Source organism: Amphiura filiformis, chromosome 13 (assembly GCF_039555335.1).
Source record: "Amphiura filiformis chromosome 13, Afil_fr2py, whole genome shotgun sequence".
NCBI lineage: Eukaryota > Metazoa > Echinodermata > Ophiuroidea > Amphilepidida > Amphiuridae > Amphiura > Amphiura filiformis.
Genome location: NC_092640.1, coordinates 36386742 through 36404609, shown reverse-complemented (window position 1 = coordinate 36404609; position 17868 = coordinate 36386742). Strand labels below are relative to the sequence as shown.

At 36.6% G+C, this 17868-nt stretch overlaps 1 protein-coding gene across 2 annotated transcripts; it reads left to right on the top strand.

The window, feature by feature from the left end:
- LOC140168279 (kelch-like protein 38) lies at positions 1 to 9628 on the top strand. 2 transcript variants are annotated; one of them, XM_072191633.1, is made up of 4 exons: positions 1 to 106; positions 6338 to 7049; positions 7581 to 7841; positions 8649 to 9628. In XM_072191633.1, the coding sequence occupies exons 2-4, from the start codon at positions 6423 to 6425 to the stop codon at positions 9612 to 9614; spliced, it is 1854 nt and encodes a 617-aa protein (XP_072047734.1). In that variant the 5' UTR covers positions 1 to 106; positions 6338 to 6422; the 3' UTR covers positions 9615 to 9628. The 2 variants fall into 2 exon arrangements, with proteins under 2 accessions (XP_072047734.1, XP_072047735.1); XM_072191634.1 differs by lacking the exon at positions 1 to 106 and adding an exon at positions 150 to 233.
- Positions 9629 to 17868: the final 8240 nt, after the last annotated feature.

Sequence of the window (17868 nt, the reverse complement as noted above, 5' to 3'; positions counted from 1 at the left end):
GACAAGCTGTATTTACCTAATAAAGGTCGAGGTCAGCAGAGGTCAAATAAATAAATCAGAAATCATGACAAGAAAAATTCCACGGACCACGAAGTGAGCTGGCAAAGTAAGACATTTTGCATGTTTGTTTCTGTATATCTGCCCATAATTTGTTTAACGATCGATGCGATCACGATGGGGATGAAATCATGAAGTCAAGCTCGAATTCAAAATTCACATTCACTATGATTCAGGTAATATAATAACTCATCTTCTTCTTCTTTGACGTTACTCCGCAACGCTCCAAAGCATGAAAGGCAAAGTCCAAGAGTTGGAACCACACGCAGAGGAATAGGTTGTGCGCATAAGATGTTATTAGATGCTTTTCCTTTCCTGCTTGTAGTGCGTTGACAGTGCTTCTTTAAAAGTTTCTGTGTTTGTTATGTATCCTGTATCCTGTATCCTGTATCCTGTATGGGAGATCCCGCCTTTTGTTCAGGCGCACCGCTGATATAGCGTAAAAAGTTACATGTAGAACAACAATTAACAATTGTCACTGGTTTCACCACAGTTCACCGACCACCACCATTAAACATTCAATTGTTAGGCTCACTGCACACCTCCAGGCAAGGGAAAGTTCAGGTGAGGAGCAATAATGCATATGCAACGGAGGAGTATGAGTTTACATGTATGAATACTATGATCATATTGAGCATCTGATTAGGGTCATGCAAAAATGTGAGTTTGTGAGAGCCCTTGCAAGGGGCATGCATTAATGTGGATGCCTAACTGCAATACAACATGTATGTCATTGGGATTATGCAAAAAAGCACAATAGTACAAACACTGGCACACTTTATGTTGATGAGGTTTTCCGGTAGTATGTTCCAGTCCGCGATTGACCGCGGAAAAAATGTGTTTTTGTAGCAGTCTTTCTTAGCATGATATCTTTGAAATGCTTTACTATTGTGGTGACGGGTGGGGCGTGTAACTGGCCACAATAACTTTTGCGCCGGTATGGCAACCTGACCATTCTGGGTCTTGTGTAACATGGCCATCCTTGAGATCTTTCTTCTGGTTTGAAGTGGTTCCCATTCAAGACGCTCGATCATGTCTGTGACGCTACTTCGCGTTAATTATAGTCCCTGCACACTAAGCGGGCAGCCTTTCGCTGAACACTTTCCACTTTCTTTATGTCTTCTTTGGTGTAGGGGTCCCACACTGTAGCTGAAAATTCCAGGTGTGGTCTGATGAGAGTTTTGTAGGCTGTAGACTTAAGCTTGGTTGGACAGGGATGCAAGTTTCTACGCACCATACCTAGGACTTGTTTGGCCTTTGAGGTAACATGGGCAATGTGATTCCCCCACTTGAGATCATTTGATAAGTGAACCCCTAAATATGTATGTGATTTGACTTCAGCTAATGTTGAGTGGCCTAATTTGTATGTAATTGTTTCTGGTTTCCGTGCCTGAGTGAAATTTACAGCAAAACATTTGTCCAATAACATGACAATTGACATGAATATTGACTGATATGAAAAAATGGCATGGCTTATTATAGATTGCGGAACTCAGTCCTCAATGATAGTCAGTCATTTATCTTTTGGTCGTTATATGACTATCATTTGAGGACTGAGTTGTTATAATATATTTTCCGAGGAGCAATTTCAGACAATAGCTGGGGATTAGTGGGGCAGAGGTTATCTATTGAATCTGTTCATGACCACTAAAGCATAGTCAAGTCTGCCAAGGACACTCGGCACAAATTGAAAGACCATGTCAACTCTCGACAAAAGAATGCATGCATGTCAGGTCATACGACACCAATTTGGTGTTTGTTATGACACCAATTTGGTGTTTGTTATGCTCCTCGAAATTTCTATGTCTGGGCTTATTATACATGTAATTCATATTGCAGTTGCACGAGATTTGCTGGAGAAGTCTAGCCAAGAAGTTGCTCACTGATAGCTTCACATTCTAGGCTAGAGACCATTGCATTTAAAAATCTAGTCGGATTTGCTGTTCAAAGCATGACACCGTGTTACGTGTAAAGCTGAGCCCCGGCAAAAAAACGCAATCTCTGTTTTCTCGCTGCAATTCTCGCTATTGAGTTATTATCTCGCTTTTAGTTACAAACAATACAATGAAAACAAGGTGTTTAATGCCGTAAAAACTTCTGAAAATCATTGAGTTCCATGCCGTGTTAAATGCACTCACCAGTGGCAGTGCAGTGTAGTACAGGGAACCCATACCATAGTAGCTCTGCACAACGGTATGGGACGAAGTGTATACAAAAAGCTAGTGCAACGCAATTGCATGATTTCAATTAGAGTTTGTACTAAAAAATACAAGGCTCCTCTAGCTTAAATAGTTGCATGTTTGTCATGAAATTAATTACACAGCTTCTTGTAATTGTACTTCTTACCTAAAGTCTTATGCTTGAAATTTTAATAAATACTCCATAACTTATCCAGAATAAATTAAAATTCATTAGCACATGATCCAAGTCGGCACACCAAAACTGAGGTGGCACTTCAGTGCAAACTTAGATAGGGCATCACCAATAACGAAAATGTCATACCGATAAATGATGTGTCTGTTTGCCCGCTTTTTTTAAGTTTGCCTTGCGTAACTAAGTGCAGTGCAGGCGCGTATCCAGGAATTCGTAGACCGGGGGACGCAAATGATGGTTTTGTTCCTTTGCGGCCACCCCGGAGCGCCTTGCGCGATGCAGGGGTTGTCTCAGGTGCCCCCCTGAGAAGTTAGAAACTTTTGGAAGCTAGAGTTGACGTGATCCGGGAACCCGTTTTGTTGGAGTATTGTACCAGAACCAGAGTTCTCGAGCAACACGAGATAGAAAAATATTGCACGAGTCGAAGATGAGTGCATTTATATTTTTCTATCGAGTGCAATATTAATATTCTTATATCACATGAAAATAAGCCATTCAACATTATTATTATTAACAGGCTTTTGCTATGCGGTAAAATGAAAATTTAAGTTTACCTAGCCACCGGGCCTAACCAATTGATGTGTATTGTAATTGTAAGCTCACCGTTTGACTTGCTCAAGAAGTCTAGGCAAGAATTTGCTCACCGATAGCTTTAATTCACATTCTAGGCTAGAGACCATTGCATTCAAAATCTAGTCGGATCAAAGCATGACACCGTGTAAAGCAATGGAAGTTCAGAAGTAAACACAGCCGATCACAAATCAGGCGATTGCATCAAAAATGTTGCTAAAATTACACTTCAGCAACATTTTAGACTATCCAAAATACTTAAAAATAGGCACATCTTGCTCAAAAGATACAGTTGATTCATCGAAATAACTTTCATCCAGATTTCAACATTAACAGAATTTAAATAGGGGTCGGTTATAGAGGGGTAAAAAAAAGGGTGATGTGTCAGATTTTTTAGGGCTGAAGCTTATTTGATACAGGATGATCTCCTGAGCATTTTGACTAGAGACTGACCGATCAGATTGGTAGCTTCCGTATCGGACCGATTATTAGCTTATCGGTAGTGATCTGCATCGGCCAATTTTTCCTTCATCCGCCGATGTAATGCACCGATCACCCAATATCATGAAAGTAATTGCTGAAGCTTAACAAGTATTCATTTATTGGTATTTCTTTGAATTAAACTAGTTAAATCAATCGAAATTTAGCAAAAGAACAAGCTTTGTAGGCGATAATCCTATAATCATCCAGTGATTCAGGCACGCAGCTGAGATAATCAGGTAATTCCCTGCATGCACATGTACGTACGCCGGACGGCCAACAGATGAATATGTGCAATATAGTTAGGGACCGCTCATTATTTCTCCCTTAATCCTCCAATATTTTTTCCAGGGGGTGGTTCATACAATCACCCCCCCCCCCCAATGTTGAGGCCTGTAGGCCTATGCGGGTTTCTGACCAAATTAACCTTATATTTGGCCATTTTAGTCTCAAAATTGCTAATTTTTGTGTGCTTCGCGCAAATTTATTCCACTTTTGCTCCACATTGCATCAGTTTAGCTTCAAAATGGCACAATTTTCATGTACTTTACGTGCATTTGTACAAGCGGAACAGTCTTTTGTTTTGCAAAACTTTGCAAAACTTTCCCTCGCTTGGACATGGTGGATATTACCTTAGACACTTTTCTCTACAAAATAAAGTAATAAAAATGAAAATCTAAGTTTGGGCACATAGGATTTTGACCTCCCCAAAAATGGAAAAAATATGATTTTTCCCACTTTGCCAGGGCGCTGTTCATGAAGTAAATGACTGATGTTCATAAAAATATGTAGATGTGACATTTTAAACAATAACATTCATAAATATTAAAATGATGAATTTTGTCAGAAAGTGTGATTTTAGGGGGGGGGGTCAAACTTGCATTCTGGCAAACGGCTTGCATAATATTGCGCAATTTCAGTGACGTGGCAATTCAACATGCATGTGCGCAATGTATTTTTTTTCATTTTCATGAAATTAACTACTAAATTGATACATATTGCCATTTCTAAGTCTCATGCTAATAGTGATAGGCTGTATAAGGGTGTAGTTGCAAACAGCTTAGGGTACCAGCTTATTTGATGCAGCTTGTTGTTCTGAGTAATTTGACACCAATTTCATTGAAATCTGCCAAAAATTGAGACAGTGCCGGCCAAATAACTGACACACACAAGGGGGGCAGATTTGTCCCTTATTTTCTAGTTTTAAGGAATTTTATCACATTAAGGATTATGTAATGCATTTTTGGTATCTACTTACATTAGTTTTAGGTCCAGGAAGGTCATTTATGCACTTTGTGTCAAATGAAATCTTTTAGTGTCCTTAAAATTAACGGTTTTGGGTAAAATTAGGCCGTGAGGGCGCTTTTACCTTTAGCAACCCATTTCATAACCATTTTTGATTTTTAAGTTAATCATACTAGAGATAATCATCAATCATCGATATTCTGAAATTTTCAGCCATTTATCACATTTGGTGTGGCCGTGGCACTAATTTTTAATACAGGGGTAACCTGCCCATAGTAATATACAGGGGTCAAGGAACTTTGTATCATATGTAAGTCAATGGAAGCGTCGCTACACATATTCAAATGGGTACCACGCACAAGTGAAATAAGGTTGAGAGTTCAAATTTGGACAGAAGATGTTATTTATCAGTAACTTTGATTTGATAATAAGAAATGATAAAATTTTAGTAGGGGGATACGTAACAGCTATTAGGCTGAACAGCGCCCTCACATCCTAAATTGGCTCTTAAACGTGCATCAAAACATACGATTTGTGTAAAAATTGCATAAATATATCCAGGGGACCCAAAATCATGTAAATAAACATTAGAATCCAACAAACAGCAAAGAAAATGCCCATAATTGTCAAAATAGTGAAAAATAGGGGGGGTCCCAAGAAATCCCCCTTATGCGTTGTTTTTTGGCCGACACTGTCTCATTTTTCAACCGATTTTTTTTTAAAAGGTGTCAAAATGCTCAGGAGGATTAGCTGCTTCAATTCAGCTGGTACCCTAAGCTTTTTGAAACATCACCCTTTTTTTTGGGCTGTACAGCCTATCACTAATGCTAATATGATTTACTTAGCCAATTTGACCCATTTAAAACTTCCATAATTATTTCAAAAGTCAGATTTAATGGTAAAAAAGACTCCCCACCCCAATTTTTGATCGGCCACCACGGGAAAACGATAAAGCTAGGTATCTAAAACTTGCTGGTTTTTCTAATAGGTATAGGTAGGCCTATAACATTTGAGTGAAATTTAAAGAAATTCTGAGAGGTTATTGCGGGAGCCATCTGTTGAATTGACAATTTGGTATAAATTGGCACTTGTGTAGTTTATTCAAATGTGCTTTATCTTACTTTTAAAAGAAAACGTGAAGAAAACAGTTTCAAGGGAAAGTCTTACTTTTTTTATTCACAACATAAAAATATTGTCATCCACGTTGGGTGTCAAAATTAAATGACTGTTTGGGCCTAGTCCGAATAATCAGACCCAGAACAAAATATTAATTTCTGACATGATCGTGTACTGGGTCTGAACTGTTTCCATATGAAATCTTGATGGCAAATTGGACAATAGAAGCACATGGTTCTACGTGACAGCTTTTTAATCCCTATTCAGGTTACGTGAATCACGCTATTGTGGACCATCCTTCTGATACTTGAGTGTTTGGACAAGCGGAACGGTTTTTTGTCTACCTCTCTGTTTGTAAACAAACCAGGAAGTCGAAATCGTCCTCCTCGCCGAATACGAAAGTCAGCGTAATAGTACAGCACTGGTTTGGGCCTACCTTAAAAGTTTTATTGTTATTTGCTGATCGTGTTTCATTCTGTTGTTGCTGTTTTTTCAGATATCAAGAGTCGAGTACCAATATATATGTACAATGTACATTGTAGCTGAAAACTCAACAGAATACACATGAAGACCAGCTAGCTATGGCTGCATCAAGTACACGCAATGACCACATAGCAGAAAATGAGGCAAGTCACTTACATCATCTTGGCACAGGACTCTACCGCCTCCAAAAAGAAGATGTATTTTGCGACGTCACCATCACCATCGTTAACAGACATTTCCGTGCTCATAAGTCTGTGTTAACGGCAGGTAGTGATTATTTTAGAGCGATGTTCCGTGGTGGATTTCAAGAACAACGTTCAACCGATGTCATCATTCCCGGGGATGCAAACATCTTTGAGTGTCTTTTAGAGTATATCTACACCGGAAAGCTACAAATTGGTTCAAGGAAAGTCATAGACATTCTGGATCTTGCCAATTATCTCCAAATTCCTCATGCCATCGCAAAATGTGCAACTCTTCTTATTCAGCGTTTGCAAGAAAGCAATAAGAAACTGTTGATACCGTTTGAAGAAGTGGCACGGATATGGTCCATATCCAATGAAATCTGTCATGGCACTTTGACGACAACAGCCGATGTTTATGTGACATTATATTACTGCGAGTATTGCAAGATGCCCGAGTTTTTTGAACATATGCCAAGTGACTTTCTCTCAAGTATATTAGATAAAGGAGAAGATCTTGCAGTTGCAGCTTCTGAAGAAAAGGTATGTGTGTACATGCAGAAGGACTGAGGGAGAGAATGGCCTTGGGGTACTTGCCTTTAGTGCATGAGGTCCCGGGTTCAGTTGCGGGCGGCGGTGGAGATTTGCTGGGAAAAAATATCTGAAATTAATTGGCAATCTCTGTAGATTAAAATTCAGACTTCCACTCTCACCATGGTTCATATATAGAACTGGTAAATGAGTCATGAAAGTACTCGGTGTGCAGAAAGCCACATCTTGCTGCCAGTTTCGAAAAGAGTAGGGTGTTAACCCCTGACTGTTCCCAGCCTGTCCCTGTGTTGAAATGGACCCCAATGGAAATACATGTAAGCTTCAATAGAGGCTATCTTGGGTATATACAGGGTTGTCCAAACCTGAACAAATCAAATCAAAATACATGATAATGCATGTATGCCCATCATATGAACATAGAATTTAAGAACAAGTTACTTTATGTGCTACATGTAGGTGTATTCCATTTCATATGGTAATATTATATAATTAAAGATTTCTCATTTTATTTTCTCACATTAGCTATTCATCTCGACGATAAAATGGCTGAAGTATGACTGGCCTCATCGCAAATCCCTGGCATACAAACTGCTTCAAAAGATCCGCCTTGGCATCGTTCCAATCATCAGCCTGACCACCTGGCTTGACGACGAGATTCAAGAGATACCAGAGTGCAAGATGCTCATGGATTTTGTGCTGGGTTTGCATTCTACCAAGGAGATTTCAAAGGTTCCCTTGGCATATAGTCATCCTAGCCTGTTTTCTCCCAGGAGTACCATCAGAGTAAGTATACATTTAGTCAGTCACTCAATAAATCAACCAACCAATCAATCACACAACTAATCACTCACGCACCCCTACTTGTTCTGTGTGACAACCGGTGGACACACAACACACAGTTTACGTCTTTAACTGACAAACTAGAAAATAAAATGACAGATTTTTGAGATGCTTTTTCTGTCAAGCGTGGTCAGATAGAATGGTTGCAACCACTCATCTGCTTTAATATATATACTCATTCACATTCACCCCTTTAAATGCTCAGTCCATCACACTCACTCAATAAATTAATTGAATTATCAATCACCCAAGCACTCACTCACACAAGTACTCAAAACCACTCACTCCCTCTCTCATTCACTCTCACTCAATCACCCCCACCCAATTCACACACATTCATTCACCCCCCCCCACCCCACCACACTCATTCACACACTCACCTTACACACACACTTACATTGTAACTGCTTACTCATCAATCAGTCAATCAATGTTCATATGCTTTGATTAGCTTGTATATGTATGTATGTATATATAATTTTTAGTCAACTTAATATGATATCAATAATACATGATTTTCACTAGGAGACATTCTCCAGTGGTGAAAAATCTGTTACTGGTTAAAAAAAAATCTGTGTTAGATTAAAGATTGTCCCTCTCTCAGGTGATACTCATTTTAATATTTTACATATAAACCATAACAGTTCATTTCATGTACAGATACTTACATGATTGCTCATAATTTGAACAGACCCCTGGGAGTCATGTTTATCGTCCTTTGCACAATTCAATTTTCTTTATATTTTCTAGGCCCTGATTGCTGTTGGTGGTGACACAGACAAAGAAGATTTTGTGCGATATTTTGACAGCAAATCTGGCCTCTGGAAAGATCTGCCCAAGTTCTGCATACTCCCAGAAATGAACGTAACTCTTTGCCTACCAGGTATGTTATCGGTGCATGGTAATCTCTATTTAGCAGGTGGGAAGATTTGCACAGAGAATGACCACATGTACACGAGCAACAAGTTCTTTGTATTCCAAGTCATGGATAACAAATGGACTGAACTGCGGTCAATGAATGTGAACAGAGATTACTGTAGTCTTGTGAATTTAGGTAACTATATCTATGCTATAGGTGGTACGGAGAAGAGGCCGGATGAATTTTTCAGCACACCTATCAAGAGTGCTGAAAGGTATGATATGGAGGTTGGTAAATGGGAGATGCTACCAGATATGCCAGAGGAGTGCTTCACACCATCTGTTGTGACATTTAATGGAAGAATCCTAGTATATGGACCTCTAAGAATGGAACCACATAACGGTGAGCCGTCTCTGTATACACTGATGATGTTTAACCCAGAGAACAATCTGTGGGCATCTCTGTGGAGTTGCCAAACAATGTCCGGTTTTATACCATCGCTTCTCACCGTTCATGAAGACACTTGTTACGAGGTAAGGTACGAGGATGATGGTCGACGAGGGAACCACAAACCGAAAGTGAGGGAGCTTAGGCTGAGTAGCGATAAGGAAACAGCATCTGTGGATTTTGGAGAGCATCACAGTCAGGAACTGACGTCTCATTATCACCAATTTTGTATCAATAACCGCCTATTTGTGGTAGTGTCTTTGTTCGATTATATTCATGATACGGGGATCACATTGTCTGTAGATAGCGCAAACTCACCCCTACACAAAAACTGGAGTCGGGCTAAAGATATAGGTGGGTTCGATAAGAGTGTGGTGTCATTTTCATTCGATAAACTTGCTCTAGAATAAGCAAGCTACTTTAAGTATGCATATTTCAACAAAACCTGTAGGCAAAGAGCTAGTAGCATTTTATATCTGAAGGTCATGGGGTACAGTGCCCCTGATTGCTTTAATTACATGATATCAGATAATCATAATGAGTAGCCAATGAAAATAAAGTTTTTAGACCTCTTCAGCCCTACTAAATATTTTCACCATATCTTCAGTCTTAATGATTATTCTTCAGCCCTACTAACTATTATTCAGCCCTACTGACTTCTTCAGCCCTACAAACTATTCTACAGCCCTACCCAGCCCTATACCGACTATAATTCTTCAGTCCTACAATCTTATTCTACAGCCCTTAGCTACTAACTATTATTCAGCCCCACTGACTATTCTTCAGCCCCACTGACTATTTTTACCAGGTTTAATAGATAACATATGCTTCATGAAACCCAGTCAGGGTTTAGACAGACCACATTTTTCTACAGTCATTTTTCTTAAATCTGTTCCACATAATTTGAGAGGCAATCACCATTTATATATAATTTGTTTCAATTTGTATTTTAAATATGTGCAATATTATAATTTTTTTATTATTTTGTATGTGTGCATTGATGTGTTTCGGGAGTGGGTGTGCACTGCAAGAAATGCCTAGGGTAAGGTCGGTGAATTCTTATATGGAGTGTGTGAGGTGAAAGTGGTTGAAAAATGGAGTGAAAGTGGTTGTGTGAAGCGATAGACAGAGTGAAAGTGGGTGTGTATGCGAGATTGCATATTAATTGGTATTAGTTTGGTGCTCTTTTCATTTTATTGTTTTATATCTAGTAATTATTATGCATGTAATATAGTGCAATATAAGGTCGCAATTATTTTTTCCTTTTCTGTCATTTTATAAGTGTTTTTAATATGCTAATATTCTTGTACTTTGACTTAAGGTGGTACTGCACCCCTTGATAAATTTGTGACTATTTTTGCATTTTTCCCAAAAAATAATAACACCCTGGCCTAACAAAAGGTATGTATAGGGGCAAGGAATCCAGTTACTACACTTGAATTTCAGTTACTCAAGACAAGCAGTACATTATTTATGGTAAGTAAAGAGGTACCACTAGAATGTACATCATTTCTTAACATATGTAATGAACCACTTGTCTTGAATCACTGAAATTTCAGTGAAGTAATTGGACTCTCTTATGCCTATAATATACATAACTTTTGTTACCAGTGTGTAGTTATTTTTGAGAAAAATGCATAATTGGTCACTAAATTTATCAGGGAGTGTACATGTAGTACCACCCTAAGGGCCACAAAATGAAATAAAATAGAAACTATATGTATAAAGGTGTACACAATCTTGCCCCATAATACTTATGTAACACTAACAAGTTAGAAATGCAAACACCAATTGTGAAATATGTACCTGTTATTTGAATTTCAATTCTTGCCATAAGTGTCAAAAATATCAAGTATTGTTATATTGTTTTAACCTACATGTATAGCCCTCTGTGTTATCATTCAAAATAACTTATAGATCTAGTACGTGTTAAGGACCGTTGATGTCAGGATTTAACAAAAAGTGTTTTAGTATGTGTGCCTGGGGGGGTAAACTGGGAGAGTTTGAACTTGATATAGCTAGCCCAAATCATAATGCTATGGGAAATTCACCATAATTATTGGTTTGTCATGTATAAAGATCAAAATAGTGTACATGTATGTACCTCTGGTTGTATAAGTGCTTTATAATTAAAAGTATTTCAAATGAATGTAATCTCTTACTCAACATGATGAATGGCCACATTCCCATACTCAACCATATGACAACATGGTTGCTTATCAGATGCATACTGAATGCAGCATACACATGCATCTAAAATGGCACACTGTTCATTCTTCGATCTAACATTTTTTATGATTGGCATTTACAAATCGTCACTGGACAGGAAAAACCTCACAATATGTAATTCCAAAGGTCAAATGCAAAACCTTTACTTACAAGTAATAAGGGGGCCCCAATTACAAAACCTCAAGTGTAATGATTTCGCCATTTTGTGTGAAACACAAAAAACGGTTAATAATTAACGGGATTTACATTTTACATAGAACATTCTGTTGCTCTTTTGGTTATTTACAAACACTTATGCACTTTACAGTTAAAAGGGACGAACCAGAAGGTGTGTTGGGACATTTTCTTCAAGTTGACACACAAAAATAGAATTTGAGCAAAATTGCACATGAGGTTTTGTAATTGGGGCTCACTTTTTACAGATAAGGTTTTGCATTTGACCTTTGGAATTACATATGAGGTTTTTTCCCGCCTAGCCATGAAATGTTTATTTAAGAATGAGCATTGAATAAATTACACATGTTTGCACATATGGTTGTGCTTTTAAGGTGATATAACGCATATATGAATATATGCTCTAACACAAAAATGACGTTTTTGAAAAAAGTTTTTCAGGTGAATTTCTGTGTAGACAGTGTTAGAAATATTAAGAAATATTAAGAAATTTTAAAGTGTTTTATACTTTTCCATATTTGAATTTATAATGGTAAATGTACTTCTGTCTCAAAGTATCATGATTATGTAATAGTAATATATGCAGATATGAATATATGTTCATACAACTTATCATCGCATTTGAGTTAATGTGGTGATAAAGTTTTAAAAATGTCACCTCAGATGATCTTGATGTTTACTTCACAACAATAATAGTATTAATATTGATTTATTACATGTTCATTTATTGAATTCCGCTTTTTTGACCATTAGTGCAGTGTTTTTATTGCGAAGCCCATTATTTTTATCAAAAGTACTATCCATATCAAAATGATGCCCCTTTTTTCCTGATACATGTGTCTCTTTTCACATAATAGCTAAGAATAAATACCAGACTCATCTCAAGTGGAGGTCACTTCAAATCATCCCTATAAAGTCACATGGTGGTTGTCACATCATGGTTTCGGAATACCTAAACTAGAGTGGCAAGTTTTCCGTGATTTAAAACACTGAATTCCGTGATTTTCCGTGCGTGGTTTTAAATACTAAATTCCGTGATTTAATTTCAATTCTGTAATCAGCTTCGGGGTAAAAAGAAGTTACTTGCATTACCTTCTTACATGTAGTTGTTTTAAGCCTGATATCTTTGAAGACGGACTTCATTTTCATTATTTCAATCTAACATCTCATTATTTTTTCTTCATTTTTATTTTTCTCAGAAAAAAACATGTTTTCCGCGAATTACCGTGTTTTCTGTTTTTTTCTTAAATTCCGCGAATTTGGCAATTTTTCCGTGACACAGAAAACTTGCCACTCTAACCTAAACCATGTGACTTGGGGATGATTTGAAGTAACCTCCACTTGAAGGTATTTATTCCTAGTTATGGCCGTATAAAATTAATATTTTGGTTCTCGTCCAGAGGATTTTCATGAATTGATGAGGGAGGGAGGTGTTTTTTTTTTTTTTTTTTCAGTATAAAATCAGCATTGTCTGTAGTTTTCGGTCTTTTCCAACAGTGCTCGAGGAAACGATGAGGCACTTTTATTTTTTTTTTCAAATGTGAGATTCTGAGGTATAAACCCCCTAGAGTACCACAAAAAGACTTGGAAGTGGTCCTTGTTCTCTAATAAACTTATTTATATGTATGAAAAATTCATAAATCATTCCAAAGTCTAAAATAATTGAAAAATCTAAAAAAAAAAATCTGACAAATCCCAGAAATTGAGGAGGAGGGACGAGAACCAAAACATTAATTTTATACGGCCTATAGTGTGTAAAAAGACACATGTAGCTGGCAACAAGTCCATCCTTTGTTATATATGTACACATATAAATAGAGACTTTGCAAGAGGCTATTTTTTTAAAGATGGATCCAACAATTGAAGAAACAATTTTTGTTTTAATATCTGAAAAGGAAATGTTTGGTGAACATAATTGCAAACTTTTTGTAACATCATTTGAAAAGGTTTTGGATTTTCGAAACATTAGCGAAGATGCTTTATAAACCTTTATTTAAATTCAACATATAAACGTTGCCTGCTCATGGAACCCTAGCTTTTGCAGCCATTTGAAAATGAGTCTAGCTTTGGTCATTTTAATGAAGAATTTGTACTTATTTTTTGTTTGCAAAAATTAATGTGAAAAGTGTAAAAAATACATAGTTCAATATGCTGCGCAGTATTTTGTTATATTTTTAAGTTTCTTAAGTTATCTATTTTTTAAGCTGTAAATGTGACATAATTGTATAAACTGGCAATTGTTGAAGTATTTTATATATTGTAACATAAATACAAAATAATTTATTGTTTATTTTAACTTTTGTAATAATGTACATGTATGCTCGGTTGAAAAATCTGTGACAAATCTGTCATCCAACACAGATGTTTCACAGATTTTTCAATCGGTCAGATTTTTCATGGAAAATATCTCCTAGTGAATGAGCTCTGTAAGTGTGTCCTGCCTTTCAGAGAGGATAAAATAGTGAATATTCTCAGTCATCCAGTCGTTAAAATCACAAGGTTTTGAATTAAATCAAATACTGTAAGTTCCAGTATTTGATTTAATTCAAAACCTTGTGTTTCAGAGAGGATATTAAGCCATTGGTTCCTTGTACAGAGAGCCATACAGGTACCTGTACAATACATGTAGCTCACAGTCAGTATCAAAATATCCCAATCCATGCTGGTGACTTGCTTAATGTTGACCATCTTGGCATGTGATGTGTGCCATGGTTGCTCACATGGAGGATGTGATCTGATTCTGATATCCAATAGCACTTTGAGATCAGGAGTCACATGCTCTGTGCATCATGGACACTCCTTTGGCACTGGAATGCCTAGAAATGAGCATCCTGAAGCATCAAAATTTGAGATCTGCACAACATGGAATGGAAGACACATACTATAATTAAAGACAGAGATAAAAACAATTTATCGCGCCTGATGTCACTGTCAATTACGATCCTTGATTGGTTTACACAGGTTAATCAGCGCAGAAAGGAAGACCGATCTATCTGGTGCTGATCGGAGAAAAGGAATAGCAGCAAATGGCGAAAAATTTAGACTTTAACAAGGCAAAAGCAGCTTTTCTAGGCATTGTGGACATTGTGCCTTCACCAAAAAAAGTTTCCTACTATAAAGACCTCACTTTTGAGATGGTTTGCATGTCCAAAGGTGCAAAATTAACAATACGGCGCCCGCTTATAAATCCGCGTTCAGCAAGTCATCATCACGACACTTTGTAAACAAACCGTGCTCGAGTTTGATTGACAGGTGACGTCAGACGCGATAAATTGTCTATCTTTGTCTTTCATTATACAAGATTCATATTGGGTTGCCCTGCACAGCTACACTGTCACCAAGGTACCTGTCTTGTACACATAGATGAGTACCTACAAAGTACCAATGCTGCTACTACACAGTAATCCCAATTTACTAGCAATGTATACTAATTCCATATTTTCCATCTTGTAAGCACTTATTTGAATTAAATTTGATTGCTTCTTGTCTAAAATGCAGCAAACACAAAACTGGATTAAAATTTTAGAAAACATGTTTCCAAAAATGAACATAACAATACATTTTAAATCAAAAGATTAGGATAACATGGGTGACAAGGCTACCACTTACCATCAAAAACATCTCAGGCCTAGAATTTAACTGGGGTTATGAGCAAAATTTTTGATGGAACAAAATGGTGGATGAGTGTTTTCTAAGTTGTGGACCTTGACCAAAATGCAGATGTTAAGTAGAATTTGGGAAAGTGAGGAAAGTTGAAGTTGGAACATTTCTCATCAAATTTTGTGGCTATTTTTGATGCTTGTGGAACCAAAATGTTCACTTTTTCACCAAATTTCAGATAGGTCAAAAGTGTAATTTTCTGAATCCTTTTATTATGTCCAGAGAAATATTTTGGAATTGGTTTCCACCATATGTGAGAAATTTGAATTTTGACAGTTGAATTCTGGGATGGTACAAATTATTGCAATTGGCTATGTTTGTTCTATAAGCTAACCACAAGGTGTGTGTATGACAATTCTGTTGTATGAATTCATTTCTTTGGGGTTAATTGTGACCAAAAACAAACAAAACTATTAACATATTCCACAGGTCAATGATATGATGCATCTAATGATGCTATGCATTTATATTGATGCTATAGGGTCCACAACTTAAAGTTCCCCTAAATGCTTTTTGAAAGAAATTTAAAAAATATTTGACGAAATGCAAACATGTAAAAGGGTATGGGTAGCCTTATTTGTTTTATGGACCAAACATATGGTCGCGCGTTTTAAGGTCGCCTCCTTTCGTGTTACATGGTGATTTTACCTTTACAAATTCATATTTGCTGAAGTATACCCCCTATGGTAGTAAAAGTATACATTTTCTGAAAGGAAATTGCCCAAGGAATCCAAATATGCACTCAGAATTGACACTAGATGTAAGATAAAAAGGTAACATTGACTGAAATGTGAATTTTTATATATTTTTAGTCATTCAATGTTTTTTACAATAACATTTTCTGTGGTAACCCTATAGCAAAAATAATGCTATTTTCTTGCAGAGCACACTTAGGCCCATACAACAATATCAAATTGCATGGGGTTCATGATTCACCCAAAATAAATATTTCCATCCCAATTTGGTGCAAATTTATAATCGGAAATTTAATCTTTTCACAGATTCCATGTATGTAAGTGTCTTTAGTTGCCCATTATCACCCCAAAAACCTATCTATTTATATCAGACTAACTAAACACATTCCAACATGCTTTTGTGGCAGGAAGAATCACTGAAACAAGTCATCATAATTTACTTAAAAAACATTAACATACCTGATAAACAACTTATGTTTACCGAGTAATTAAATATGTCGATGGGAATGCATCTTAAAGATAGTACATGAAATTTATCTATGTCCCATGAAAACAGGCTGATTCTTTCAAACATACATACACAAATATTAGGATTTTAACTTCATAGACTGTAAAAGTATTTAAAGAGTGCAATTGCACACATTTACATCCACATAGTCCATGCAGGTTGTGTCCGATAGCATGTTTTGATACCAAAATATGATACACAGTCTTTAGGTATGACAGCATCAATTGGCTTTAGGATTGGCTTTGTAGTGATCTGGATTGCCTGAATGTTGTGCAGATTGTACATTTTAGTAGTATCCATTGATGACCTTAGTTCCTGGAGGATACTGATCTTGATGTCCAAATTCATCTTCATTTTGATGGATTTTCCGATTTATTGGATGCAAAAAGGTCTTTAGCATCATGCTGACATTAATTGACTTAAAATAAACAAAAATGTGCACTCTTAATTACTGGAAGGTATATAGGCCCAACAGTTAACATTATTTGGCTTTTTAAAATAAAATAAATCAATGGACATGAAATATTATTTTAAAAATAATTATTTTCCTACCGATTTGCAAGTTTATAATTGTCACAAAATCACCTATGTTATTATTATTTTCTTTATTATCACCTGGTTTGTCCATACTATACATGTACATTCATTTACCTACTTGTCAATCATAAAACAATAAAGTAGAATATGTTAGCTTTGTTTTGGTACCAAATTTATAGCCATACACAAAGATTTGACAAAAATATAATCGTTTCTGCAAAAATTGTACTAAAAATGTCAATTTCCCATATAGTTTGTACAGGCGGGCGCCGGCGCCGCCTCCGCCTCCACCCCTGTACTTCAAGCTACAAAAAGGTATATCTTCACCTATGGATGGACTATGGCAATGCCACTTTGCAGGAATATGGCATAATAACACAGCTTTCAAATGAGACCACATGCATTGATCTAGCTTTTGTAATTATGAAAATATATGAGATTAACTGCAGCTTGATACCAAAAAGCGTAACATCTCCACCCTTTTTGGGTGGCGAGTTTAAAACGTGTGACCATATATGGACCATAATGTATAACATCACACATCATTGTGTTCAGTCACAATGGTTCATTATGTAAAAAAATCCCATTTTAAACAGTGTTAAATGTTGCATTTGAGTCCATAGCAGTCAACTCTCAAACAATACAGTAAATTAGGTCTATTCACGTGTTTGTTAAAGAAAACCTGACTGATATGGACTCATGAGCAACTTTTAAAACAGCCTCATTTCTTACACAATTGGCCATTGTCACTGAACACAAATTGGTGCACATGTGTAGAACAAATAGGGCTACATACCTTTTTACATGTACATGTATGGTTATTTATTAGTAGATATCAGTATAAATGTAATAGACATTACA